A 27,774-nucleotide genomic window follows, 5' to 3' on the forward strand; every position below is an offset into this window, starting at 1 on the left:
GAGCACAAAATATTTTCACAATTTCTCCCTTTGTGTTAAGTAAAAGACTGTAGGGGTATAACAACACAGGGGGGAATAAACAATGACTGCATTTTCATTTTTGGGTGAACTATCCCTGTAACCATGGTTAATTGTGTTCTCACTATGTTTTTACTCCAAATACCATTGCTAATGTATCCTTATTGTATTAACAAATGGTTAATATTCGTAATTGAATTTCATCCTAATTAAATGTATAACTACTGTATCAGGTGGTATTACTGAATGAGAACTTGCAGAATTAAATAATGTAATCTGATTGTTATATATCTACTTCTTGTTTGTAGCTTGTAGTGTAGATAACTATACTTTTTAGAGTGGCTTGACTGTAATTAAACTACTTTATGTTGTGAGTAGTTTGTAGCTTGGAAAGCTACAGTTTCAAAGTAGTTTCTCCAACACTGTACCAATTATGTAGATTGCAAGAAGAGTAACGGATCGTTCATAGCTCATTGTGGAGTCTTACCTGTTGAAATGTGGCTTGAACAAGGTTGGCTGGAAACATGTTTCTGTTTGGATATATAAACATATTACAGTGAGATATGTGTATATATATATATATACATTGGATTTTGGAATCATTTCAAATGAATTGAAAATATCAAATCTATGTAGTGTCAAGTATTTTCAAGAAATTATCTTTGCTAGTTCCTATGTAACATTTTGTTTTGTAGTCAAGTGGCTGAAACAAGGATTGAAGGCCAGCAAACAAACTACTCAAGTTCTCTTACTGACCTTTACATTTTTAGGTAATTTTAAGAGCAATGTAGTTAAATGGGTGTCTTCAATATGTGGACTGCAACAGTAATTGTTGAGTGCTGACCAACCAATAAGATCATAAGACCAAAAAAAACATAACAAGGTGTCGCTGTCCTATTCTGCACATTGCGGTACTGTTTTGTTGTATGTTCTGCATAATGTGGCGGCTCAGTTTAGCTTAACGCGGGCACCCGTTTTGCGGACGACCCACGGCCCACTCGGTTCTCCCAATGGCCAGTCCGCCCCCGATCAGCCCCAAAGTGCATCGGCCCACCGGGAAAATGCCCGGTATGCCAAATTACCAGTCCAGCCCTGTCTGGCACCAAAATAGCAGACAGATGGCAGCAGATCCTTGAAGTCCTGTAAGTTGCAAGGTGGAACTGCCGTGGGTCGGACTTGTTGGTCCAGCACATCCCACAGATGCTCAATTGGATTGAGATCCGGGGAATTTGGAGGCCAGGGCAACACCTTGAACTCTTCATCGTGTTCCTCGAACCATTCCCGAACAATGTGTGTAGTGTGGCAGGGCGTATTATCCTGCTGAGAGAGGCCACTGCCATCAGGGAATACCACTGGCGTAAGGGGTGTACCTGGTCTGCAACGATGTTTAGGTAGTTGGCACATGAATGAATGGCCAGACTGAGGATTTCCCAGCAGAACATTTCCCAGAGCATCACAGTCCCTCCATGGATTGTCATCTTTCCACAGTGCATCCTGGTGCCATCACTTCCCCAGGTAAACGGTGTGCATGTAACCAGCCGTCCACGTAATGTAAAAGAAAATAGGGCTCATCGGACCAGGCGACTTTCTTCCACTACTCCCAGGTCCAGTTCTGACAATCGTGTACTTATTGTAAGGGCTTTCGATGGTGGACAGGGGTCAGCATGGTCACTCTGACCGGTATGCAGCTATACAGCCCCAAACGCAGCAGTGTGCGATGCACTCTGTGTTGTGACACATTACACCTGTAACCAAAATTAAAATTTACCACAGTACCACAGTAGACCTTCTGTCAGTTCGAACCAGACGGGATAGCCTTCATTGCCCTCACGCATCGATGAGCCTTGGTTACCCAATACCCTGTCGCCGGTTTGTCCCTCCTTGGATCACTGTCGGTAGGTCCTCACCACTGCTGACCGGAAGCACCCCACAATACTTGCCATTTCAGAAATGCTCTGACCCAGTCGTCTGGTTTAACAATTTGGCTCTTGTCAAAGTCGCTCAGTTCTTTACTCCTGTCCATTTCTCCTGCATTCAACACATTGACTTGAGAACTGATTGATCGCTTACCATCTAATCTAACCAGACCTTGACATGTGGCGTTGTTAGGAGATGATAAACATCATTCACTTCACCTGTAAGTGGTCATAATGTTTTGGCTCATCAGTGTAGATATTATTACATAAAATATAAGATATATCATTTGTGATATATCCCAAAATGTATCATTTATGAAAATAAATTGGTTCAATTGAAGTATTTAACGTATTGTTTAATCCCTCATTAAGGTAAAAAAAAAAAAAATGCCCCTGAAAATCAAATCCAGTGGGCAAATATTGCAACTAATCGAAAAGTTTTCTATTTTTTTTCTTCTTTTTTTTTTAAGAGGACTGATGACAAATTTAGTTAGCCAATAAAAAGTGGCTGTGTGATTAGCAGTATTACTTTATTCTGGTGTATGAAATGATATGACTCATTCATTTGCATCCAAACACAATCTATATTTGGAAAAACACAAATCCAAAGCATTAGGGCCACTAGAACCGGTCCTGATGTGCACTTGTTCAGCACAATACACCACAACACTTTTCACCCGAAAATAATGCTGCGTGTTTCAAATGTGAAACAGTTTCCCGCAGGCTGGTCTGGAGAAGAATGCCCTTATAATTGAATGTGATGCAAATGTAGCATTTGTGTGGGTCTGCATGAATAACTTTGGCTCGGCTCCTCTGGTGCTTTCATGTTGAGGTATAACTTGCTGGTTTTTGTGCAGAAACAGATTTATTTAATTAAAAATTTTTTGTGGATACTCAGAAAAGAAAACTTTAATGGAATTTAAATGAGAAACGTAAACTGAGCTCTCAGTTTCAAACGTTCTGCATAACACCTGTCTGAAAATAGAGAAACTAACCTTGAACAGAGTCCTGTTTCACAAAGCTAGTTGAACAACCCGAGACTTTAAAAGGAAAGATGTCAAATGTACTATGTACCACCATGGTAATTTGATATATAATTACCACATTCATATACAATTGAATGCCCACGGTGCTTCAAGGTAATTCAAAGAATACCATGGTACTACTACGGTACTTGACTATATGACCTGCACCAAATGATTCAGCAGCATGCGAGTGAGCTGTCCGAGTCATTCAGATTGAATCGTGAACCGATTCAGACCACTTTGCTATAACGTGTGACAAATCCATTGTAAAGAACCATATCAGATTAGCGATTTATTTATGGACATCTTTAGTTCTGATTAAAAACTACCGATAGTAATTACCAGTGTGATATATGATGTAGCGGTGTAGCTTCCGTAATCAAAAATATAGCTTTGCTACTGACAAGCTACTTGATTTAAAAACTAGTGAAGCTACCACCTCGCTACTCAGAAATGTAGTTAAGCTAATAGCTTTGCTATTTGTAGCCCAAAATCAATGCCCAAAATTCCCATTAGCACCGGAATCTAAGCTTTTTATTGTTTATGCCAGTCACATCCCTACTCACTAAGTTACTTGTTTTTTAAACTCACCAATCTTGTTATTTGCTAAGGAGCAATGGTGTTAAATATGTATGGATCTAAAAAAAAGTCCTAATTTTCTCTCTCTCTCTCTCTCTCTCTCTCTCTCTCTCTCTCTTTGCAATCACCTTCATTAGTGCAGATATTACATTTCAGCTCACACACATTCACTCTTGGTGATATGGGCTCATTATAAACTCATTTGAGAGAATGGAATGTAGCAGATGCTCGAGGCCTGATAGCATTTATTATTAAACTCATCTTCAGTTTAATAAACTCACTGGCCTGGAATTGTAAAGCTGTGTTTCTTTTAATTCAAGATCTTTATGATGCCATGACGAGTTTTTCATCAAATCTTCAACACAGGACTGTGTCATGAGGTTTGACTAGAAGAAGTAAGCTAACCTGATCCATTTATTTCAAACGATGGATATCAGCCCTTAAATGCACGTTTGTTCCACCAAACATTATTACACACTCTATTACTGGGTCATGAGTGACCCAGAAACGCATATCTATCACAAAGGGATTTACAAAATGCCCAGATAGTGTCACATTTTTAAATATATTCTGATATATTTTGATGTTATATTTTTCATATAGCAAATAGATAATTTAACAAATATAGAACAGGATTCATTACTTCCACACAGATATTTCATGGGACGCAACTGGCTGTCAAATACATATTGAGTTAGGTAAAGCATAAATTAACATATGTACTTTCACATTTTGAGTATTTTTAGACACATAAATAACAAATTATAATTTCAGTAGGACACCCGTATCACACTGTTTATGTGTTACACTTGCGATAGTTGCTATACCTTCTTTGTCAAATAAGTCAATCACTGACACATCAGCGCCACCATGAGTATGAAATAGCATGTATAACATGTGTGTAGCCATCAATGTGATCTACAGTAGTAGTCATTTTCTTTTTCACTTTATATATATATTATGTAATAGCAAACTTATAGAGATATAAAATAATCATGAAAATATTATTTAAATAAAATAAAATCAAACACAAATAATAAGCAACACTATTACATATCTTGGGTCATTAATGACCCTAAACACTTTTTGTATTCAAGCAGTTATGAAACTAATATTTTTGTAAATTTGTCTTTTTAATTTTTTTTTTGAAAGGCTGAGAAATACTAAAGGACTAACTGGATGCGGTATAGAGGGTGGAATGAGGTCCCGGGTCATTATAGAGGTACTATATGCATTAAAGGGTTCAGCCAGATACAGTTAATGAGAGGGTGATATTTATTATTATTACATGGCTCTCTGGAATACCCAATTCTGATTGGTCAATAGCACCATCTAGTGGTCTGATGTTTCTCTGTAACAACCGCACAGCCACGCTTCAGATCGCTCATCCAGGTTTCTGAGCCATCTTTCCTGATTCTCGAATGACTCTACAGTCTCTGCAAGTAAGCTAATAAAATAATTGCAAGGCAATATTTCATGTGAATTAATTCATTAATTTATTTGCCAAGTAGACTTTTACTAAGATGCATATGTCTCTCCTCTCTGGTGATCAGCTGTGTCTGTCAGTCCCTTGATCTTTGGAATGAGCTTCCATTAGTCATGAAGTCATCTCCGTCTCTAGTGTCATTCCAGGGGGCCTTAAAAACGTTTATTAACTTTAATTAATTGCATTATAAATTGTACTAGGTCAATTTATCTTATCCTGTCTTTGTTGGTTTTAAATGCTTGTTGCATTCTTAAGCTGTATGTATGTGATTTTATTTTTTTGAAACTCCATTTTTTTGTAACTTCCTAATTTCAATGCAAATCAATATTTTTGTATTGTATTCCATGTATTTATTTATTTGGTCAGTAGCTTCATGCTTCACAATAAGTGCTTGACGTCGGGGTCCTGATCACCCCGTTTAATTTGCGATAACAACCAGCTGCCTATACATTACACCCAGAGTTGGGGAGTACCGCTATACGTGTAATGAGATTACGTATTGAAAATACTAAATATAAGTAACTGTACTCCACTACCGTTACAATTTACATAATTGATAACCAGAATACTGTAACAGTCAAAAAGTATTTGGCAATGTCTTTTCATGAGATCTGTCTCACCGTATGAGGTCGAGCAGGGCGTCAGCAGAACTCATGATGGGTTTCCCGCTGTCCTCTGAGTCTTCTTTCTGTGCCATTCCACCCGGATGGATGATGATCACCATTACGATGCCCACCACCACGGCCAGGAAGGTGGTCCACAGGTAGTAAGAGACTGTGATGAGGCCAAGTCGGCTTGAACATTTGGCATCCAGCGCAGCGAGACCTGACATCAAACTGAGTAGAAGACAGAGGAAAAACATCAGTGTCCATCAGTAGTCATTTACATTTATATTAATACATTTGGCAGACATTTTTATCCAAAGCGACTTACAGAGCCCTTATTACAGGGACAATCCCCCCGGAGCAACCTGGAGTTAAGTGCCTTGCTCAAGGACACAATGGTGGTGGCTGTGGGGATCGAACCAGCGACCTTCTGATTTACAGTTATGTGCTTTAGCCCACTACACCACCACCACTCACTCACAATCTAACAGGTACACATTTCATAAAAGGACTGTGAATGATGTAAACAAACAAATCAGTGGGATTCGTGACATTGGCCAAAAAGGAAAGTCGTCAGAATAACGTGCAGCATTAAACCGTTCACAGTAACTCCGAAGAACGTTCGTTAAAAATTAAATAGGGTACATTTTGATTTCATGTTGACTGTAGACTCAACTGAAATCTCACTACAACATGAGCAGTCATCCAAACAAAAGCCCAAAGATTAGCGCACGAGAGAAGGTGCCCTCTAAACAGCCAGTGTCGTGTAGTTGAACAGCTGGCTTCATTGGCCCAGAGATTACGTATTAATGACTGCAAGACAGCTCACATGCAAAGGTTCATGCAAAAATATTCCTTTTTCACCCCAAGTGATTTTTTTATTAAGTTTTTTTAAATAATAGTTAGTTTGCTGGTCTGGTTTGTTGGTTTTAGAGGAGTTTTAGGCACTTGTCAGCCAGGAGACATGCTGGTCAGCTGGCTAAACCAGCTCAACACCAGCTTAGCCAGGCTTGCACACCAGCAGGACCAGCTAAAACCAGACATTTTTTGAAGTGGTTGTTGTTGTTGTTTTTGGCAAGGATTCTTATTTTTTCAGATGGGAAAACACTGCTAACATAACTATCCAACATTATTTACTTTCCTGTAAGCTGATCTAAAATATGTCGAAATAATGGTCCTCATATAAAGAAATCACTTTCCAGGAAAATAGAGTGTAAAATTGCCCATCCACACTTTTGGCTACAGATGTATTTTTTACCATAATTGTTTTTACAGAGGGATTAAAAAAATACAAAATTCAATGAATAGTTTCAATCCTAAATCTTAAACCAAACCAACAAGCTCCAAAATGAACGAAAACATTACAGATTTAGATTTGAAGCAAAAAAGGTATACAGATGTTAAACAATGGGTACCCAAAATGTACTACAAATGACAAATTAAATTAAAATCACTGTACACTATACCACTACCGACTAATAGTCCTTGAATGAGATTTTATTCCAAAATTTATTTCAAAATATTCAAGCATATACAAATATACACTCACTGAGCACTTTATTAGGAACACCTGTACACCTAGTTATTCATGCAATTATGCCATCAACCAATCGTGTGGCCGCAGTGCAATGCATACAATCATCCAAATACGGGTCAGGAGCTTCAGTTAATGTTCACATCAACCATCAGAATGGGGAAAAAATGACCTCAGTGATTTCGACTGTGGCATGATTGTTGGTGCCAGACGGGCTGGTTTGAGTATTTCTGTAACTGCTGATTTTCACACACAACAGTCCTCAGAATGGTGCACTCTGTACAATTGTAGTGAGCAGGATAGCATCTCAGAATGCACATCATGTCGAACCTTGAATCCATATTTTAAACCGGGTTGGGTCCCATTCTTGTACATTGGGTCCTGGGTCTGTTTAACATCTGCAGTGGCATGATGAATTTACCAAATGACGATTGGCTCTTTTATTTAGAAGGCGGGACTTTTTTCGTAAAAAATGACGTAAAAAAGATGACGTAAACAGAACTGCATTATTGGCGTCGGCGCGATTTTTGAGATATTGTGATTAGAGTTCATCGCTTTGTATATCTAAAATCTATGGTCAGACACGTCTCAGAGGGCACAGATGAAGGCAAATTAGTGATGCTAACGTCAGGGGCCGTGGCACTGAACGAGCAATCGTTGTTATAGTTCAAAAGGTCAAACTGTGGAAGTTATTGAATTATGCGAGATACAAAAAAAACTGCAAAGCTGCAAAGTTGCGTTAGTCATCCACCACTGTGACTTCCGTGACTTTTGAAGCTTAAATAATGAGTGGAATATTCATGCTCTTTCAATCAGCAAGAGAGGAACAACATGGATGTTATTATACCTACTTTCTTGGCAAGGAGGATGAATTGTATGCGTCACTGTCAGGTACAGGAGAGACGGCTACTAACGTTACATTAGGTAAGACAAAAAGTTGTAAACTTGTAAATTAACCTGTTAATAGAATTAGCTGTGGGATCTGAGCCGATCGGTTCAATCGGTCTGTGTGTTCCAAGTCGAAGTCTGTGGATCCAAGTCGGTTCTGGGTAGTACATATATGGCATTTCTCAGTTCTCCACGGGTCCGGGTCCAAACTGTCAAATAATAGACAGGTCTGGATCGGTTCCAGATAGCACATTTCCGTTCACATTTTTGGACCCGTAAAGACCACTACCATAGTGTTCCTAATAAAGTGCTAAGTGAGTGTAAGACGTTTTAGAGTGCAGCATAAAGAACTTTTAGTTCCAGAACACAGAATGTTTGTCTCAGTCACCATTCAATTTCATTGAAAAATAGCTGCAATGAAAATGAATGGTGACTGAGACAAACATTCTGCCAAACATCTCCTATTGTGTTCCACAGAAAAATGTCATACAGGTTTGTAACAACATGAGGGTGAGTAAATTAGACATAATTGGCCTTATAAGTTCCTCTAGGAGCAATGCTCAAACCCTGATGTCATCATTATGGATGAAACATGAATATTGTGTTAGTATAAATGAGCAGCATCCATGTATGCAACAATCTGCTTATTCTAGGTTGTGATCCTTAAAGCATTGTTGGTAATCCGCAGCCAGCCATAGTGTCGTTTTAAATGAGAATTGCTCGGGCCGATGGATTTATTTGGAAAATGACTACAAAGGACAGATCGTTCTGCTGAGAGGATTATTGGTCGCCCCCTGCCCTCCTTTCAAGAACTGTACACTACCAGAGTGAGGAAAAGGGCTTCAAATATCACTCTGGACCCCACTCACCCAGCCCACTACCTTTCTGAACTGTTGCCTTCTGGAAGATGCTACAGAGCACTGAGCATCAGACCCGTCAGCCACAGGAACAGATTTTACCCTCAGGCTATCCATCTCATGAACAGTTAAAACTGTATATGTAAGCAGACTGTATGTGTACCAACTCAACTGCACTGCCTATGTAACTTATCTATGTAAGTTTCTGTATCTGTATGAATAAATCTTTAATTTAAAAATGTATCTGCATGATTTTGGCTCTCTATATTTTAATATGTTATTTTTAATCAATAAATGATTGGTCAGAAAAGTAAAGGTCTATAGCCAGCATGAAATGGGGCCTGGGTTCTTCAGCCAGTATTGATGCTGACTACCACCCCTGGAGTTGCGAGTTTGAATACAGGGTGTGCTGAGTGACTCCAGCCAGGTGTCCTAAGCAACCAAATTGGCCCAGTTACTAGGGAGGGTAGAATCACATGGGGTAACCTCCTCATGGTCGCTATAATGTGGTTCGATCTCGGTGGGGTGCGTGGTGAGTTGTGCGTGGATGCCACTGAGAACAGCGTTAAGCCTCCACACGCAATATGTCTCTGCGGTAACGTGCTCAACGAGCCACGTGATAAGATGCGTGGATTGACGGTCTCAGATGCGGAGGCAACTGAGATTCGTCCTCCACCACCCGGATTGAGGCAAGTCACTTCGCCACCACGATGACTTAGAGCGCATTGGGAATTGGATATTCCAAACAAAGAAATAAAAAAACAAAAACAATTACAGAATTGAAGTAAGCAGCAAACAACGGATGTCTCTCTAGCTCGCTCGTTCCTCCATTGAATTGTAATATAATGTCAGAAATCAGAATGCATTGTACGAAAGAATGGGTGAACATACAGTATGTAGGGAATGAGTTGTTCATTCAGAATTCAAACTCCACTATAAAAAGGCCAACACCCAAAAAAACACCCTATACTGTGATGAGCAAAAACATTATGACTCACTCACAGGTGACGCGAATGACGTTGATCATCTCCTAACAAGGCCACTTGTCAAAGTCTGTGTAGATTAAATGGCAAGTGATCAGTCAGTTCTTGTAGTAAACGTGTTGAATGCTGTAAAAATGGGCAGGATTAAAAGACATGAGTGACTTTGACTAGGGCCAAATTGTTATGGCTACACAACTAGGTCAGAGCATCTGGTGCACTGGTGAGTACCTACCAACAGTGGTCCGAGGAAGGACAAACCACAAGGTTCCCAAGGCTCATCGATGCGACAAGGGCAACGAAGGACAACGAAGGCTATCCTGTCTGGTCCGACTGGACAGAATGTCTACTGTGGCATAAGATGATACCATATCACGACACGCAGTGCATCGCACCCAGCTGCGTATGGGTCTGAGAATCCTCAGACAGGACACATTCGAAATGCCTACAACCAACAAGTGTTGGAACTGGACCTTGGAGTAGTGGAAGAATGGCGCCTGGTCTGATGCTTCCCATTTTCTATTACATCACATGGACGGCCATGTACGTGTGCGCTGTTTACCTGGGAAAGTGATGGCACCAGAATGCACTGTGGAAAGGCAACAAGCTGGTGGAGGGAGTGTGATGCTCTGGGCAATTTTCTGATGGGATAACCTAGTCCAGCCATTCATGTGGATGTCAGTTTTACACATGCCACCTACCTAAACACAGATGCAGACCAGGTACATTTTATTACCTGTACTCTGCACAATGACAATAAAGTTGAATCTTAATCTTAAATGCGTTCTTCCCTGTCAACTTTAAATGCCATGCCTTTATTTCTCCCCATGCTTCTTCATCAGAATCTACGCTCGAGCAGACCGACTTCAACACAGCAAATCCCTGTGAAGCTCAAAGCCTCATAACAGGCAGATCAGCTGTGTGGCATGTGAGCTTTAGCTGCAGCAAATATCTGTGTCGCAGCTCATATGGAGCTCAGGCTGGACTGACAGACATATGCACAGGATATACGTCTTTCTTCAGCTCTCTGCTGAATGAATAAATAGCAAATGAAGGCATATTCTGGAACAAGTTCAAAAGGAATTGCAAATTGAATTTTGCGGATGCATACATTGTTGCATTAGAATTGTCATTGCAAATCATGTATTTGCATTTGCATTTCCTCATCAAATTTATAGACAGTTTACAGGAGCAGTAAGTGATTCTGTTACTTTTGATAAAATAACAAGCCTCCTATACGAGATATACACAAGACCAAAAGCCATTCCGGCAAATTTCATCACAGAGTTTAACGGCATTTTGGTGCTAGTGTGAGAATGGTTGCGAAACAGATCAAATTTGGAAAGCTGCTGCTTGTATAAATGGCAGATGTGGTACATTTATAACAAAAAAGGTAATCCTGCAATTTTAGGGCAATTTAACGGGTTTCATATGTGAAAGTGGCTATTGCCTCCATTAGCTGAGAATTTTAAGGTCCTCAACGATTCTATCTATTGCTTCTTCCTTATTAGCTACCAAATCGCAAAATCTTGTTTAGTCACTACATTTTAAACATCTTCCCCTCCGCTGTAGCTCTCAAATATGGCGGCTGTGACGTTTGGTCAAAAGTCACGCAAGAACCTATTGTGTTTACCGTCGATTGTTTCGTCGCTCTAGTTTTACAGTCGTTACATCATTTGTACTGTTGTCCAATACAGGACTTTGGTGGAGAGGAAAGTAATCTGTTGAATAATCGAATAATCTTAGCTATCGTATGTCTTCACAAGACTTGGAATATAGTGCACAAGTTGTATGGGATACTTTTACTGTGCAATATATCATTAAGGTCAATTCAAAATGTATTATTTTAGCTTTCCTCTAAAGTAAGTCCCTGGTTTGGAATGTAAATAATGACAAAATGTTCAGCATTGGAGAAACATTGGACAATTTGTGTGTGTGTGTAGGGCCGGTCAACCCATCAAGCGACATAAGCAACTGCCTAGGGCGTCAATGCTTCCGAGGTGACGATCTACCGAGCCAATTTCAGCATATTTCCAATCTGTGTTGAACAATATGCGCCCTGTGCATTCCGATAATGTGTTGTGGCACCCTCCATGGAACATATAGACGGTGTACCGAATGCCTTACTACCATACTTCTCTTACTCTTTCAGTTATATCTGTGTTCGGCAAAAAAAGTGTGAGTAGTATGGATAGTATGCCATGGTGAACACTGCCATAGACTCACAAGCATGGGGCTTGTGAATCGAAGCAATACCCGTGCATGAAATAATCACTTTTTGAGTTGGTTTCTCTCAGTTAATTTACTTAAAAGTGGTGCTTCTATGACACTTTCGGCTCATGTGTTGACTCTTACCCTGGTCCTTTGCATCAGTTGAGGTACTGAGCAATTTGATTGCGCATGGAAGAGTCTCTGAATGTTCAGCTATGTAATGCAAACGTTAAAATGTATCGCTTACAAGGCATGTGCAATAATGTAAAAAGTGTTGTAATGTCATAAGCTCCCAGTGGGTTGCATTGTGTAAGCAACAGGGTGAAAAGTAAGCGATTATGAACTGATATACTGCAGTTTTATTTGTGACCTGTGTGAAAGGGAATACACTTTTTTGTTGTTGTATCACCTCTAGTGGTCATTTCACCAGCAGACTGATGCAAACTACTGCAGCAAATGAGCCATGTAAAAATAATTTGCAAAAATGTCAGTAAAGTACCATAAATCTATTTGATCATGCTGCAAAATCGTACAGAAAACTGGATAAAGGTCCATATATTCCATTTGAGCCTAAAATGAATACTGAAAGTGTATGATTCAAAAACTGTTATGTCCTCCGTTCATGCACTGATTTTATCATAATAACCATCTTTTAAAAAGGCAAATATGTAGGATACGTGAGAGCATGGATATTTTGCCTGCAGCACTGCAGAGAAAAATATATTTATTAAAACATTCATTTTCAGTGTTTTTTTTTTTTTTTATATCTGATGGATTATTTTTTTATATGCATGGAAAATTGTGGGTACATGCTGTATTTGATGTTCACAATATCATCAACATTATGATAAAAGCCAAAGTAGTTCATCATCATAATTGCAAGGCTTGTTTGTGTGAGTGCATTAGTGCAAGTCTTTCCAAACATGTTTGTTGTACATTGTAAAACACTTTAGTGCTCACATGAGGACATCATAGTCTCCTTTATTACATCACAAAACAGACCAATTAGTGGTTCTTGCTAAGGCAACATTACTATTGGTCATAATTAGGGTTAGGGATATGCACAAATCCCTAACATTAAGAATTACTCTTTGAATCGTTAGTTTTCATACACTGTTTGTGCTACAAACATGAATGCTCAAAAATCTCAAGACATGTGGCTTGTTGAGGAGATGTGTGCCATCACTTTACGAAGCAATCAGACAGATTTTCACCAATCAGATGATAAAATAGGCAAACAACTCTTGGCTTTAGCTAGTAAGCAACCACCCAGCACTCATCTAGCAATGCCTTAGCAACCACCCAGAACACCCTAGCAACTTCTGTACATAGCAATGCATTTCAATTCACCCAGAACACCCAATTTTCCAAATGCAGCTCTTGATACTGTATAATGTACCTTATAGTGGACAAAATAAATCAATAAATACACTGGTAGAGTGTTTATTGTAACTGGAACATGTTCAACCTTAAGGCCCAGATACCCATGAAACACTAGCTCAGAATAGCATTCTGCCATACTACTCTTACTGTTTCTGTTACTCTTCCACTAGGGTAGGGTACCTGCCACCGTTTTGTGCTAATTAATTAAGTTTTGTGTATCACCATTGTGCTATTTAACATCTTTAATGCAATAACTTGTATGTCATAGATAGCGCAATTGAGTCTTACCTGGACACAACCAGAGGCAAAATCAACATCTTTAGCATCCTCATCAGCAGCTCTCCCGGGAACTGGAAGTATTGCACCTCCTGTAGAGTCATAAACAGACAAGAGATCAATAAAAAACTCTCACTATCTACTCTATATATGAGAGAATTATTGATATGGTGGATTTGGCCTTAAGGTCTCTTTCCCAATTCTTGTAAAAGCATAAACATAGCCCCGAGGTTTCGTTTTAAAGTTGCCCTCAAGTGCTATTCATTGGTCAGTGACCCATCATTTTATAGGAATGAAGTGATATTCAGATAAGATTTAGTGTTTCTGATTTTTATATTTTTAAATGTATATATATATATATATATATTTAGGTGTACTCAGAAATATTCCATAGACAATATGCTAGAACAGGACTAATATTACATTTTTATACCTGCTATTTTCACATATAGGCAAGGGCGTAACCGCCACAGACAATGTCAATTCAATGACGAGATTCCCAATGCTTCATGGTATAGTAATTCATTCCCTGATTAACCTCCTGAGACCCAAGCACGGATGCTGTGTGTGATGCATTTTGTCAGAGTGGGATTCGAACCGGGGTCTCCGGCATGGGAGGCAGGCGCGCTAACAAGGAGGAGGATGCTAAATGCTACAGCCCTTAGCATCAGTCACTAGAGCGCCTCTTGAGGCCAGGGGAGTGAGGTTTACACACTGCACAGCTACCTTACCAGCTGGCTACCATTACATTACATCAGAAATGGACATATTTCATTTGTAAAGGCCAGCCTCATCCAATCACTGCCAAACCATGTTAAAATAAAAATATATTACTTCTAAATCTATGTACAGATTACCATTGTCCCATGTCTGCCAACCATGTTGAGCGGTTCAAACATCATCTGCAGCCTGAATCAGAAATTTTGGTTGGATTTTAGGAGTGAATGCACTAGCTACAGGATGCTCCCTTGCTCCCCATTTAGTGAATGACTTAACGTCTTGTGTGCTGTCTGTCTGCATTGGTCTCAGGACAGTTCTGAATGCATCTTATTTATATTAAAATGAAGCAAAATGCTGTTGTGTCACATGACTCAGTGTGTCAGAAGTTTAACCCTTTAATGACGGTCTAAAAAGTGTTGTGAACAGTGTCCTGTGAGTTTGACAGAACAATTAACTTCATGAGCCCTCAGTAGTGAACTAAAAACTGCCCAGCAATGATATCCAAATCTCTCCCTCTCTCTGTAGTCATGTGTTTGGCTGGCGGTCAGAACTCCTCTTTGAAAAAGCCTCTTTGCTTTAAGCTCTCTCTTTTTTGTGTGTTGCCATGAGAGCAGAGAACTGCCAGCATTGAGAAATTAATCCATCTTAAAACTCAGACCAGAACTCTATAGAATGCTCACATAAATATTGTGAAAGACTTGCAAAAAGAAATGTACATGCACCGAAAGATTCTGTACAGTCCTAGTAAAACAGATCGCTGTACTCAGCACTCAGAATCACCCTGTGAGACTGGGATTTCCATCGGGACTCCATCGAATCAAAGTTGAAAAAATACAATGTCCCTCCACAACATAATTCACCAGTTTTGTATCACAGGATGTAGCAACAACTAAATGTGATGATTTTTTGTGGGATGTTTTTGAGCTATGTATCTGCTGGAATGTATTATCAGATGTTCCCAAAATTGTCCCACAGGTCAATTTCACTGCTCAGACGTTGCTCTCTCATAGCTCAATTGTATTCTCTGTAACGTTTCATTTTGCAATCAACGTTCACTAGGTGTAAATAGCACATGCCACACAGTATGGGTATGTACACTCCAATAGTCTGGTGGAAACACAGAAATTAAAGTCAATCTGCACCCCCAAATATTGCTGCAAGATGGTGAGCACGAATTTTTATCAGGTGCCTCAGCGGTTAAGGCTCTGGGTTACTGACCAGAAGGTCGGGGATTCAAGCCCCAGTACCGACAAGATGCCAGTGTTGGGCCCTTGAGCAAGGCCATTGACCCTATCTGCTCCAGGGGCGCCGTATCATGGTTGACCCTGCGCTCTGACCCCAGCTTATCTGGGATATGGGAAAAAAATGATTTCACTGTATTTATGCAAAAAAGAAATGTATGTATGACCATAATAAAGGCTTATATATATAAAAGGTTTTAGGCACTTGTAAAAATTGTTGCAGAGTGAGGATGTCTTCAAAAATAATGACATAAATAGATTTCATTTATCACTAAATGTCATGCAAATTTCAGTAAAGATAAAAAAGCTAAATCAATATTCGGTGTGACCACCTTTGCCTTTAAAACAGCCCCAATTCTCCTACTTACACCTGGAAGTAAAGAAAAAAAGCCTCTGCTCTCATCCAACAACAAGCTCTAGCGTCTTCAGTTTTCCAGACACGACTGGAACTTCATATGCGACCAGGTTCTATAGGCAGATGAAACAAAAAAAAGGGCTTTTTGGCAGCAAACACTAGAGATGGCTTTGGTGCACACAAAGATGAAGTACCCAATGCCCACAGTTAAATGTGGTGCTGGATCTTTAATGTTGTGGGGCTGTTTTTCTGCCAGAGGTCCTGGACATCTTGTTCGGATACATGGCATCATGGACTCTATCATATGCCAACTGATTAAAAATCTAAACCTGGCTGCCTCTGCCAGAAAGTTTACAATGGGCCCTGGCTAGATATTCCAGAAGGACAATGATCCAAAACAAACATCAGAATCAACACAAAAATGGTTCACTGACAACAAAATCAAGTTCCTGCCATGGCTATTCCAGTGCACTGACCTGAACCCCACAGAAAATGTGTGGGGTGAACTGAAGAGGAGAGTCCACCAACATGGACCTCTGAATTTAAAGGATCTGTCGAGATTCTGTATGGAGGAATGGTCTCAGATGGCTTCATAAGAGAAGACTCAGAGCTGTTATCTGCAGGTTGCAAAAGGTATTGAATAAAAGGGTGCCGATAATTATGGCCCATGCGTTTTGGAGGAAAATATTTATTTAATAATGAGATTTGTTCCTTATTTCAATTGTTTCGCTTCAATTAAATGTTCAAATTTTGTGAATGAACGTACAAAAGGACAAACGATGCAGATTTTGTTTTCACAGCCTTCTTTGCTCATATTTACCAAGGGTGCCAATATTTTTGGCCACAACTGAATGCTATCCACATTACCTTTTATAGCTCTATACTCTTACTCTGTGCCAACAATTGACTCATTTGTGTCTTTTATTTTTTTAACGTCTAAAGAAGTAGAAAATCTCTGAGACAAACATATTAACATAACTGAGAAGTCCATTACATCTCATGAGCTATGAAAGTGAAAATTCAGATCAATCATATGTTACTCTGGGAAAAGATAATGGTGGGTTGTAGTGATAGTTTGTGGAAAAGAGAAAAAGGATGAGAGATGACATGGTATATGGCTAAAGAGCTTTAGCACTATGCATTAGGCAGCAAGGACTTAGTCTACAGTTTACAGCAGGACCAGTATGTGTGCACGTGTGTGTGTGTGTGTGTGTGTATTTTATCAGTGAAAATGGCACTAGAATGATGCACAGTTTGATCGAGCTGTTGACATTTGCTACTCAGCCGTCAGTTGATGGGCCAAGCACCACTCTAACAATCCACAATACTACAAGTCACTAGACTACAGTACTAGAGATCACGCAACAGAACACTCAAGACACCTGCAGCTCTAACTATATAAAGAAAAGAAAATATACAAAGAAAAAAGACAATATTTGACATTATTATAAATGATGACAGAATAAACATATATATATAAATCATATACGTGCATCTTCTGAAGCCATTCAACAGCTTTGTGGGAGAAACAGACAGAAATTTAGAGCTTGATCGCATGGGAAAAAAACATGATTCCCTGCTAGCACACGACGTACCAGTTATGTAACTTATTCATCCTTTTTGGTAATTACGTGACTTACTAAATAGCAACATAACTGCAACGTCACAGGCCCATCATTTCATAACCATTAAATGACCAATTCACAACGTCATATTTACGTCCTCCTAAAGTCCCAAGCTTACCCAGAATGGTCCAGTTACGTAACGTATTTGTAATATTTTGTAATTCAGTGACTTATAGACAACGTAACTACATCATAGGCGGGTTATTCCATTACCACTTTACCTTCCAATTCCAATTCCTCTTTTTTTACGTTCTCCTAATGTGCTAATCAGCATATGCTGAGTCCACTTGCAGCACAGGAAAATTGCACTTCTATCAAAGATTAATAATTTAAGTTGTGCTGTGTAGCTCTATATTTGGAGGTCTGAGGGGATATTAAATCTTACAAAATGTGTGTGTGTCATGGCCCCCACAATTCTCCCCACTGAACATCGTGTCAGTCTGACATTACATAAAGAGACAGAATCAGTTGAGACAGTCTGAAGAGATAGAAGAACTGTGATCCAATCTGCCATCAACCAAGAAAGACTGTGTCCAGGTGTACATAGGAAAACTGGAGCTGTTTTAAAGGCAAAGGTAGTCACATCAAATATTGATTTAGCTTTTTTAAGTTTACTAGTTTTACTTTAAGTTTACTTTTGTCATTATTTTTGAAGACAACATTTTTCACAAGTGCATAAAAATTTGCACAGTACTGTGTATATATATTTTTATATATAGTCTTACTTTTTCATGCATTTTGTATCCATTTGATTTACAGTCTCAGTTTATAATAATTTGGATATTACATTTCTGAATCCTCTTAACAATTTAAAAACAATAAATAAACGACTTTTATAAAAATGTACTGAAATAACTAGTGTGTAATGGTTCCTTGAGCCTAAACCTGTTTTTATAACATTACACAGTACTGGGGCCGGATTCACTAAACGTTCTTGAGAAGAAAGTTCATCTTAACTATGATTTTCTTCTTAATTTCTAACTTAAATGTGTCTTTGTGTCATCTTGGACTTACACTGACACCTAGTGGTTTGGATGCAGCATCATTTAAAATCAATAGTTTTCAGTTTCAGATGCAATTGTAGAAATTAAGTATTCACAGTCAGCCATGAATACTTTCATCAACGAGTGAAAGAGTCATATAACAGGATGGTTACTGAGATTAAGCGGGTAGTATTTGGCTGGTCATGTGATTCTAAAATGGCCGCCCCCATGTGAGGACTCTCTCCATGTAGAATAAAACAGCTTTTATAAGGTTACTGATATGACTGGAGTCTTCATTTTAATGTGAGTGCTCATGATTTCCTACATATATTGCAAAATTGCAATTCATGTCATGAGGAGTTAAACTTTTTTAATGAGGAACAAATTACTGAGTGGGACCTATTATGCAAAGTTTACTTTTACATGGCGTTTGAACATAAATGTGTGTTCTGTGTTTACACAACCACCCTCTGATGATAAAAATCCACCCAGACATTTTTTTAACCCCCATTAATCATAAGCACTGTCTCAGAACAAGCCGTTCGCTGATTCTGTACAAAGTGATGTCACTTTGTACAGGCCCCGCCCATGACTGTTGACGGACACTCCCGACGGACATGTTTGTTTGTGTGATTTGTTTTGTTATAACGCATAACGAACGTTGTAACAGTATTTGTGTGTGTGTGTGTTGCACACCATCGTTGCAAAACTTCTGAACAAACTCTACAACAAATAAATAAATTGATCAAATAACCCTTCGGAAACTTCCTGGTTCATTCTCAAAGTTGGTATTTCTGACGGAGTCTCTCCTTCATCAGTGTCTGACTCTGGTTTAAACATTTCAGTCTGAACACCACTATTTTCACTGTTAGTCATACTGATGATGTCTAGTTATCCGAAACAGAGATGTCAAAACGCCGCCCTATTCTGGATATGGAGAGGGGGGCACCAGCTCATTTGCATTTAAAGACACACACACAAAAACAGCTCGTTTATATTCCTACCCCAAAATTTGCATTTTCAACATGGTATAATAAAAGATCTGTCGGGTATTTTGAGCTAAAACTTTTGAACGTAATTTCCTCAACAAGAACCCCTTGTCAACTAAAGTTTTTGTTTCTTTTCTTTTCCTCCATGTTAAAAGTTATCAAATGATTTGCAGCAAGGAAATTCTCCTATAATGGTTAATGTCATTAAACTAACACATCTTATCACGAGGGACTTTTTATTTTTTGTGAATCCTGCCCCTGGTGTCATTGGAGTTCCCATGGCAACCAACTGGACCCAACTCAAACTGGAGAGGACAGCAACAGACTTCTACATCTCTGTTTCTGGGCAGTTATATCTTCCACAAAAGTTCAACAACAACATCAGATTGAATAAGATACATTACTCACCTTCTATTTGAAGTAGTTTTATTAACATTTTTGCATCTGTGTCTATTTGGCAGCTTTTATCATCTGAAATCTCCTCAAGCATTGTGCCAAATTCTATATTTTGTATCTTTAAACAATTGTTTTGAATTAAATGAACAAATGTATTTCAAGGCATTTGGGCCAAGCTTGTCTAAGTACTTTTCACAAGTTAATATCAGTTGTGAGCACAAATGTCATTTAGGCTTGTAATTTTGTCAAAGCTGCGTGGTCAGTAGTTCTTCCTCTCTTTTATTGTTAATTATTAATATTTTTTTTTTTATGTGTTCTCTGTCGAAATAAATAAAATTAATACATGGTGATTCTGCATTCATCATTCACATACACAGCTGTTTATATAGCCTTTAAAGGAGACCTATTATGCCCCTTTTTGCAAGATATAATATAAGTCTCAGGTGTCCCCAGAATGTGTCTGTGAAGTTTCAGCTCAAAATACCCCACGGATCATTTATTATACCATGTTGTAAATGCCTCTTTTTCAGTGGAATCAAAAACATGCTGATTTCGTGTGTGTCCCTTTAAATGCAAATGAGCTGCTGCTCCCCACCCCGACATAGCTCTGGTGAATACAATCAGAGACAATGCTAACTTTAGCTGCATTAGCCGTGGAATCAGCTCATTCACAAAAGCAGTCTGGTGTACAAACATACACACATTTCCTTCCAAATCAAAACTTGTCCACTGCGTCTTCAGTGGCTCTGATGTCGGGAGTACATGAAGACTCTTAAGTTTTACAGCCAACAACAGAACACTTATGACGCTTATGAAGCTGAGACATTATTCTTCTCACTGTATCTGCTCCAGCGTGGAAAAAAAATGGCGGACTGTGTGTAGATCACTCGGGGGAGGATCTATGGTAATAGGGTGGAGTCCGTCGCCAGTCGTGGGCGTGGCCTGCTCTAACCTGACGTCACTTTAGAGCAGAAATGAAAACCGTTCATTTTGACACACTGTTTTTGATTAATAGAAATATAAGAAAGAGGAGTGGGTGGACTTTTAACATTGTAGGGTGTTTGTGTACACACACTGCCGACTCAAATTTATGTACAAACATCATGTAAAAGTGAATTTTGCATAATATGCCCCCTTTAAATTAGTATTGGGCAAATGTGGATGTTAATTAGGTTAGACTGCATGTCCACCAATAAAATAAAATTTTTATTTGTTTTGTGGTCTGTTCTGCATAATGCGACGGCTCATTTTAGCTGACCTACCAGCCCGCTCGGTTCTCCCAATGTTTATTCCGCCCATGATCGGCCCCAAAGTGCGTCGGCCCACGGGGAAAATGCCCGGTATGCCAGATTACCAGCCCAGCCCTGCTTTAAAGTGACAAATATAAGTGAAACTTATTTTAAGCCATTATTTCTGACAGTTTCCCATTCTATTTCATTGTACGGAAAGAGTTGCTTGGACATACAGCTAAAAATATGTTTTTTTGTTCTGTTTTGTTTTTTCAATAAAAGACTGAAAAACATATGGGTTCTGAAATACAAGAGGGTGAGTAAATGATGACAGAATTTTAAATTCGGATTAACTATCTCTGTAAAGCTTCCATATTGGCCTATATAAATGGTCTGCACTTATATAGCGCCTTTCAAGAGCTTTAAACTGCATCTCATTCACACATTCACACACCATGACGGAAGAGCTGCCATGCAAGGTGCTAGCCTGCCATTAGGAGCAACTTGGGGTTCAGTGTCTTGCCCAAGGACACTTCGGCATGTGGAGTCATGTGGACCGGGAATCGATCAGTGGACAACCCGCTCTTCCACCTGAGCCACAGCCGCCTTACTAATAATAATAAAGAAGGAATAAAGAAAAGATTGCTGCTTAAAGCATTTTGATAATCAAGCCATTCTTGAGTGGAACGACGGCTTGGAAGGAAAATAGCGAAGGACCCTTTTGCCTTGGTTTTGTTATGATGTTACAAAAGATATTTTCTCTCTATCTGCATAGGATCACTCTAATTATTGTGGGAGCTACTTCATATCTCCATCTGGGGAAAAAATATATAAAATGCTGAGACAAATATGGTATTTTTTCTCAAATGGCCAGAGGTATAGACCGTTCATTTACAATAGAGCTTTGATTGACATGATTTCTTTATCTAAGAACATTGTGCTTTCCTTTGTTTACGAATGCTTAGTTTGTGCCACAGAGTACATGAAAGAAGAATTAGCAGGTGGTTGTTTAAAAATCAACCATCGATTTGTGCGGAAGTTGCTCGTGCCTTTGTGATAGCAAATGCCAGATGGCGCATTTGTTCTTAAACAGGTCAACAATACATATATCAAACTTTTTTTTAATGGCTAAAAAACAACAGGTGGTATGACAGTTTTGTACAATGATGGGAAAATGGAGATAGGCAAAAATGCAGAGTGGAACGAGTCCCAAACATGTCGAGATGATGAATAAATAAGTATCACAGAGTGTAGCACAAATTTACTTGTTTAGCAACTTGCCACATTAATGTAGAATTCAATTGATGCACATACACAGGTGTGAATATATTAGCTATTATTAGTTTTTTATTTCCAGCAAAAATAACTATATCATGATTAAGGTTGGGAACTGTGAACTGGTTCTTATTTAGAACTAGTTAAATTTCCATTTATCCATTTGGCAGACCTTTTATCCAAAGCCATCGCCTTCCTTCAAGTTTGACAGCTACAAAATACATGTTTGAAAAGCTTGACGCAGTCCCAACATATCCAAATGCACAGCTGCCATTGTATCATCTCCATAGTAACAGTATAAGCATCTCTGTCTCATCTCCTCCACGTTGTGCGTTCACTATCAAAATCCTTGTGAAGCCGAAAATAAGTGTTTTGGTGCCTCTGTGTTGGTATAGCAAGGCATTGCTCATTGGCTGACCGCAGGCCTTTGGTGGGAACGTAGCTGATTTTAGGCATGCTGGAGCAGACTCTGACTGTTCTGTATGCCAGCATCACATCAGAGCCTTGAATTTGATACATGCATCAACCAGAAGCCAGTGATGAGAGACATGGAGGGGTGAAACATGTGCTCTCTTTGGATCGTTGAAGACCAGACATGTTACTGCATTCTGGATCATTTGCAGAGGTCAATGGCGCATGTAGGAAGAGCATTACAGTAGTCCAATCCAGATATGACAAGTGACTGAACAAGCAGTTGTGTGGCATGGTCAGAGAGGAAGGGTCTTATTTACCTGATGTTGTAAATGATTGTGCTGTTTTTGAGATGTGGTCAGTGAAATTAAGTTGGTTGTCATTGGTAACCCCTATATTTCTGACCGTATTGGAAGGTGTTATTGTGGATGAACCCAGCAGAAAGGTACCGAATGATATAGTGTTTCCAGTGTAAGCAACCAGTTAGTGGCACTACTACACTGAATCAGCAGGGTGAAAAAGCTCCAAAATATTCTTCTTCAAAAGTTCTAAAAGAATCACTAATGGGACATTTAGGAAACTGAATCGTTGAGAGGAATCCAAATCGGTCAATTCCTTATGAATCCAATCCCTAATCATGATATATGGCATTGATGTGACATAAAATGGCTCTTACCATAATATCTGATTTTGATCATGCTGCCCAGCCCTACAATAAACACAAAAACCAGAATTTCTAGTTACAGTTGAGAGCTTGTTTCTCCATTTGCATTCTAATGGAGGTAGTTTGAGATGCACAGCAGAGGATGTTTAAAAGGAACTCCAGAGATTTTGCTTTCTGCTCTGCACTTTGTCCTAAATGGCCACTTGAGCCAAGTTTTCAAGCCAAAATTTACTTTGTTTTTCCATCCTCTTTCTCGCTCTCTCCCCTATTAGTCACTAAAAGCATTATGCCTGAGTGCTCTGGTAGCCTTGCTGACCACAACAAATTATTAGTAGATGTTTAAGAGCAAAAACTCATAGAGGGTGGATACTAAACAGTAACCCTAAACCCTCACTGCAGGCTCTCATTCAGACTTATACAGAACCATTGCTGGTGATGACTGAATTTAAAGTCCATTTATTTGTCCAGTACTTCTTGTGTCTCTAATGACTGCCTTCACAATGTCATATAAGGACAGGCTTATGCCTATAACTCGGTGTGATTTAATGTACACAAGTTTATCTTGCCATGAAAGTTTGATGTGGATTGAATATGCCCATTTGATCCTATTGGTTGGGGGAGTTGGTTGAACATACTCAAAGTACAGCTATATTCAACCGCTTTTTTGGAGGAAATAAAGGTTCAGGTTGCTCCATCAGTATTCAATAAAAAGAAATACACTTTGTGACCAGAAAAACGCTATGTCTTCTTAAGAGGTGCATTTAGCTCAGTTGTACCCTACTGTAAAGCAACCCGTCAGAACATAATATGATCAAACACAGAGTTTAACCCAAATCTTGTAGAACAGTCAACTTTTAGCACCACACAAACATCACAAAGTTTTCCCATCAAGTGTTTCCTCGAGACATCAGGGTCACTGATTTGCATCCTGCCAAATAGAGGAACAAACCCACTAATTTCTGTTGAGACACATCTACTTGAAGAATAGTTGTTAATCAGGTAATATTGTTTCTGAATCAAAGAATGAAAGGATGCCAATTACCTCACATATAGACGAACCCCAGACAGATGATTGAAAGTAACTCCAGTTGTCTTCCCACTCAATGTCTACACTTTCATCTCCCTTTTCTAGTGGTGATTTTAAAAATGTCCTTCATTTCTTTCCCCTTGATGTCTGCTGCAATCTTCATTATGTCCAATATTAGTTTATTCCAAATCTTCAGGAGCCATTCAATAGCTTTGTAAGGAAGGAGATTTCATTAGTTAGTGTCTGATATCCCATAAAGCATTGCTAATGATGAGTCTTTTTTAAAACAACTTATGTATCCTCCTGAGACCTGAGCATGACTGCTGTAGTGGCACCAAATTAACATGCAACAATAAAAAGAAATTACTAGAACAACTAGTTTTTCTATAAATAGATGTCCACATATGTAGACAGCGGGACTAAGTTGTGAAACTTTAAATAACAACAAGCTATAGAAAGTCAGACTTGTTTTTAATCAAATTGTTTATAATGTTTCCAGGATTGTTGGTTATTCATATTTTGTAGACGTTACAGACATTACATCAGAAACAGCCTAATTAATTCTGATTCAAATTAATGGCCAGCATCATTACCCATGTCTGCCAAACATGTTGAGAGGTTCAAACATCATCTGCAGCCTGAAACTGAACTTTTGGTCAGATTTTAGGAGTGAATGCACTTAGCTTCACAGGAAAGCTATAGGATGCTCCCTTGCTCCCTATTTAGTGAATGACTTAACCTCCAGTGTGCTGTCTGTCTGCACTTGTCTCAGAACAGTTGGAAATGCACCTTATTTTCATCCTAACTCCATATAAATCCTCTGAAAGCAACAGTTTTGAGCTTTTGGATGAATCCATTGATTCTCAATGTAAAAATGCAGTAAATAGAGGATTTCTAAGGAAAAAACATTTCTAAAGTACACATTAGTGTACATTGTGTTTAGCAACTTGGCATTTCAAGATAAATCGCAAAAGAATTTCAAATGTCATATCAGATGAATCAGGAAACTTTCGACTCAAACAGGTTTCAATGTAAAAACGTAATTAGGTTTCTTACCAGATGTAGTTTTGTTGGAGTTTCTCCCAAAGACAAACTCCGCTGTGATCGGCACCATGTTGTTTAGTCACATTTAACACTTGACTGACAGCACAGATTCTCCTGAACTGAGATCAGTCATTTTAAATGTAATTATGTGTACGCTGGGTCGCATGAGGGTATATGTGGTATTATTTGCTGTATATAAAATAAAGTGATAATCAATGACGTTAAGTCAGTAGTTTTATTTATTTTTGTATTACTGTTTTTAATCAGAGTACATCATTTGCAATGCTTTTATAAAAAAAATTTGGCTCATTAAAGTTTGTATTGTTGTGATACTGTTAAATAACAACACTACTCATGATCCTCAATTGAGATATTATTTAAATATCACAGAAGTAAAAATTAATGGGAAAAATAGTTCCGCAAATAAGAAAAGAAGAAAAAGTGGGCAGGCATTGTTGTGCTCTGTTGATCACAAGAGCTCACACAAGGCTGCCCCATACAAATGAATCCACTGCATATTCAGGGAGAGCTTGCATTTGTCTTCCTGTCCGACTGGGTTTGACATTGAGATATGAAATTAACATTGAGAAAAACTCTTAGAATCAGAATGAGCGTTATTGCCAAGTATGTTGATACATACAAGGAATTTGTCATGGTGTCAGAAGCTTCCAGTGCACAAACAATATAACAACAAGACAGAGATGATAATAAAAATAAAAATGAATAGAAAATAAAGTATTTATAGAAATACACAAAAAGGATTATATTTACAGGGTTGGGGAGTAACGGAATACATGTAACAGGATTACATATTTAAGATACAAAATATAGGTAACTGTATTCCACTACAGTTACAATTTAAATAATTGATAATTAGAATACAGTTACATTCAAAAAGTATTTTGATTACTGAAGAGATTACTTTCAGATGCGATCCAAAGTGCATTTCTACAGCACGGAAACACTTTCTTATGATGTGTCACATTCATACGAGCAGACAGAGAAGTACGTTTGAAGTATGTTTGGAGCAGAAGAAATAGAAATAAACTTCAGCTTTATGCTAAGCTAAAATGCTAATTCTAGCCATTTTACATGCACATGTTACCAGACACGATATTTTGTTATCAAGAAAAGAAATGTTTTTTTCAAGTAAGACCTTTGATATTAGGGCAAACATTGTATTCTTGATAATAACATTTGTATTTTTTTCCTGTAAAAATATCTAAACATCCTGTTAAAAAAATCAATTTGATTAATCTTGTTTTAGAAGTAACACTGCATAAAATATTTTGTTTTTTCAGAGAATGTATTTTTAGCATGTGTATTTTGTCTTATTGTACTGACAGAGTTTTTATAGTCAAAACAAGTGAAAAAAATCTACCAGTACTGAAGAAGTAATCCAAAGTATTTAGATTACATTATTGACCTTGAGTAATCTAATGGAAAATGTTACAAATTACATTTTACAGCATGTACCACAATCATCTCCACCAATTTGATTATGTTCAGCTCCAGGTTGTTTTGACTGCACCAGTGAGCAAGCCGTTCAACCTCCCTTCTGTATGCAGACTCATTGTCATCTTGGATGAGGCTGATGACAGTAGTTTCATCTGCAAACTTCAGGAGCTTGACAGAGGGGTCATTGGCGATGCAGTCATTGATATACAGGGAGAAGAGTAGTGGGGAGAGCACATATCCCTGGGGGGGCACCAGTGCTGATTGTACAGGTGCTGGAAGTGAATTTACCCTGTCTCACATGCTGCTGCCTGTCCGTTAGAAAGCTGGTAATCCACTGACAGATAGACGTGGGGACAGAGATTTGGTGTAATTTAGTCTGGAGAATAGCTGGGATGATTGTGTTGAAAGCCGAACTGAAGTCCACAAAAAGGATCCTTCCAAATACCCCTGGTCTGTCCAAATGTTGCAGGACATGATGCAATCCCATGTTGACTGCATCCTCCACAGAACTGTTTGCTCGATAAGCAAATTGAAGGGGATCTAGAAAGGGTCCAGTGATGTCCTTCAGATGGGCCAACACCAGTCTCCCAAATGACTTT

General features: G+C 38.7%; 1 protein-coding gene across 1 annotated transcript in view; it reads right to left on the reverse strand.

Annotated features, from left to right (window-relative positions):
- LOC127618882 (excitatory amino acid transporter 5-like) overlaps positions 1-27,774 on the reverse strand; it is a 56,970-nt gene that overhangs the window by 23,600 nt on the left and 5,596 nt on the right. Inside the window, exons 2-4 of the mRNA XM_052091559.1 lie at positions 13,771-13,850; positions 5,645-5,860; positions 506-548 (exon numbers count right to left, since the gene is read on the reverse strand). Of these exons, the coding sequence (XP_051947519.1) occupies positions 506-548; positions 5,645-5,860; positions 13,771-13,850 (339 nt within the window). The remainder of the gene's footprint in view (positions 1-505; positions 549-5,644; positions 5,861-13,770; positions 13,851-27,774) is intronic.

Source organism: Xyrauchen texanus, chromosome 25 (assembly GCF_025860055.1).
Source record: "Xyrauchen texanus isolate HMW12.3.18 chromosome 25, RBS_HiC_50CHRs, whole genome shotgun sequence".
Classification (NCBI taxonomy): Eukaryota; Metazoa; Chordata; class Actinopteri; order Cypriniformes; family Catostomidae; genus Xyrauchen; species Xyrauchen texanus.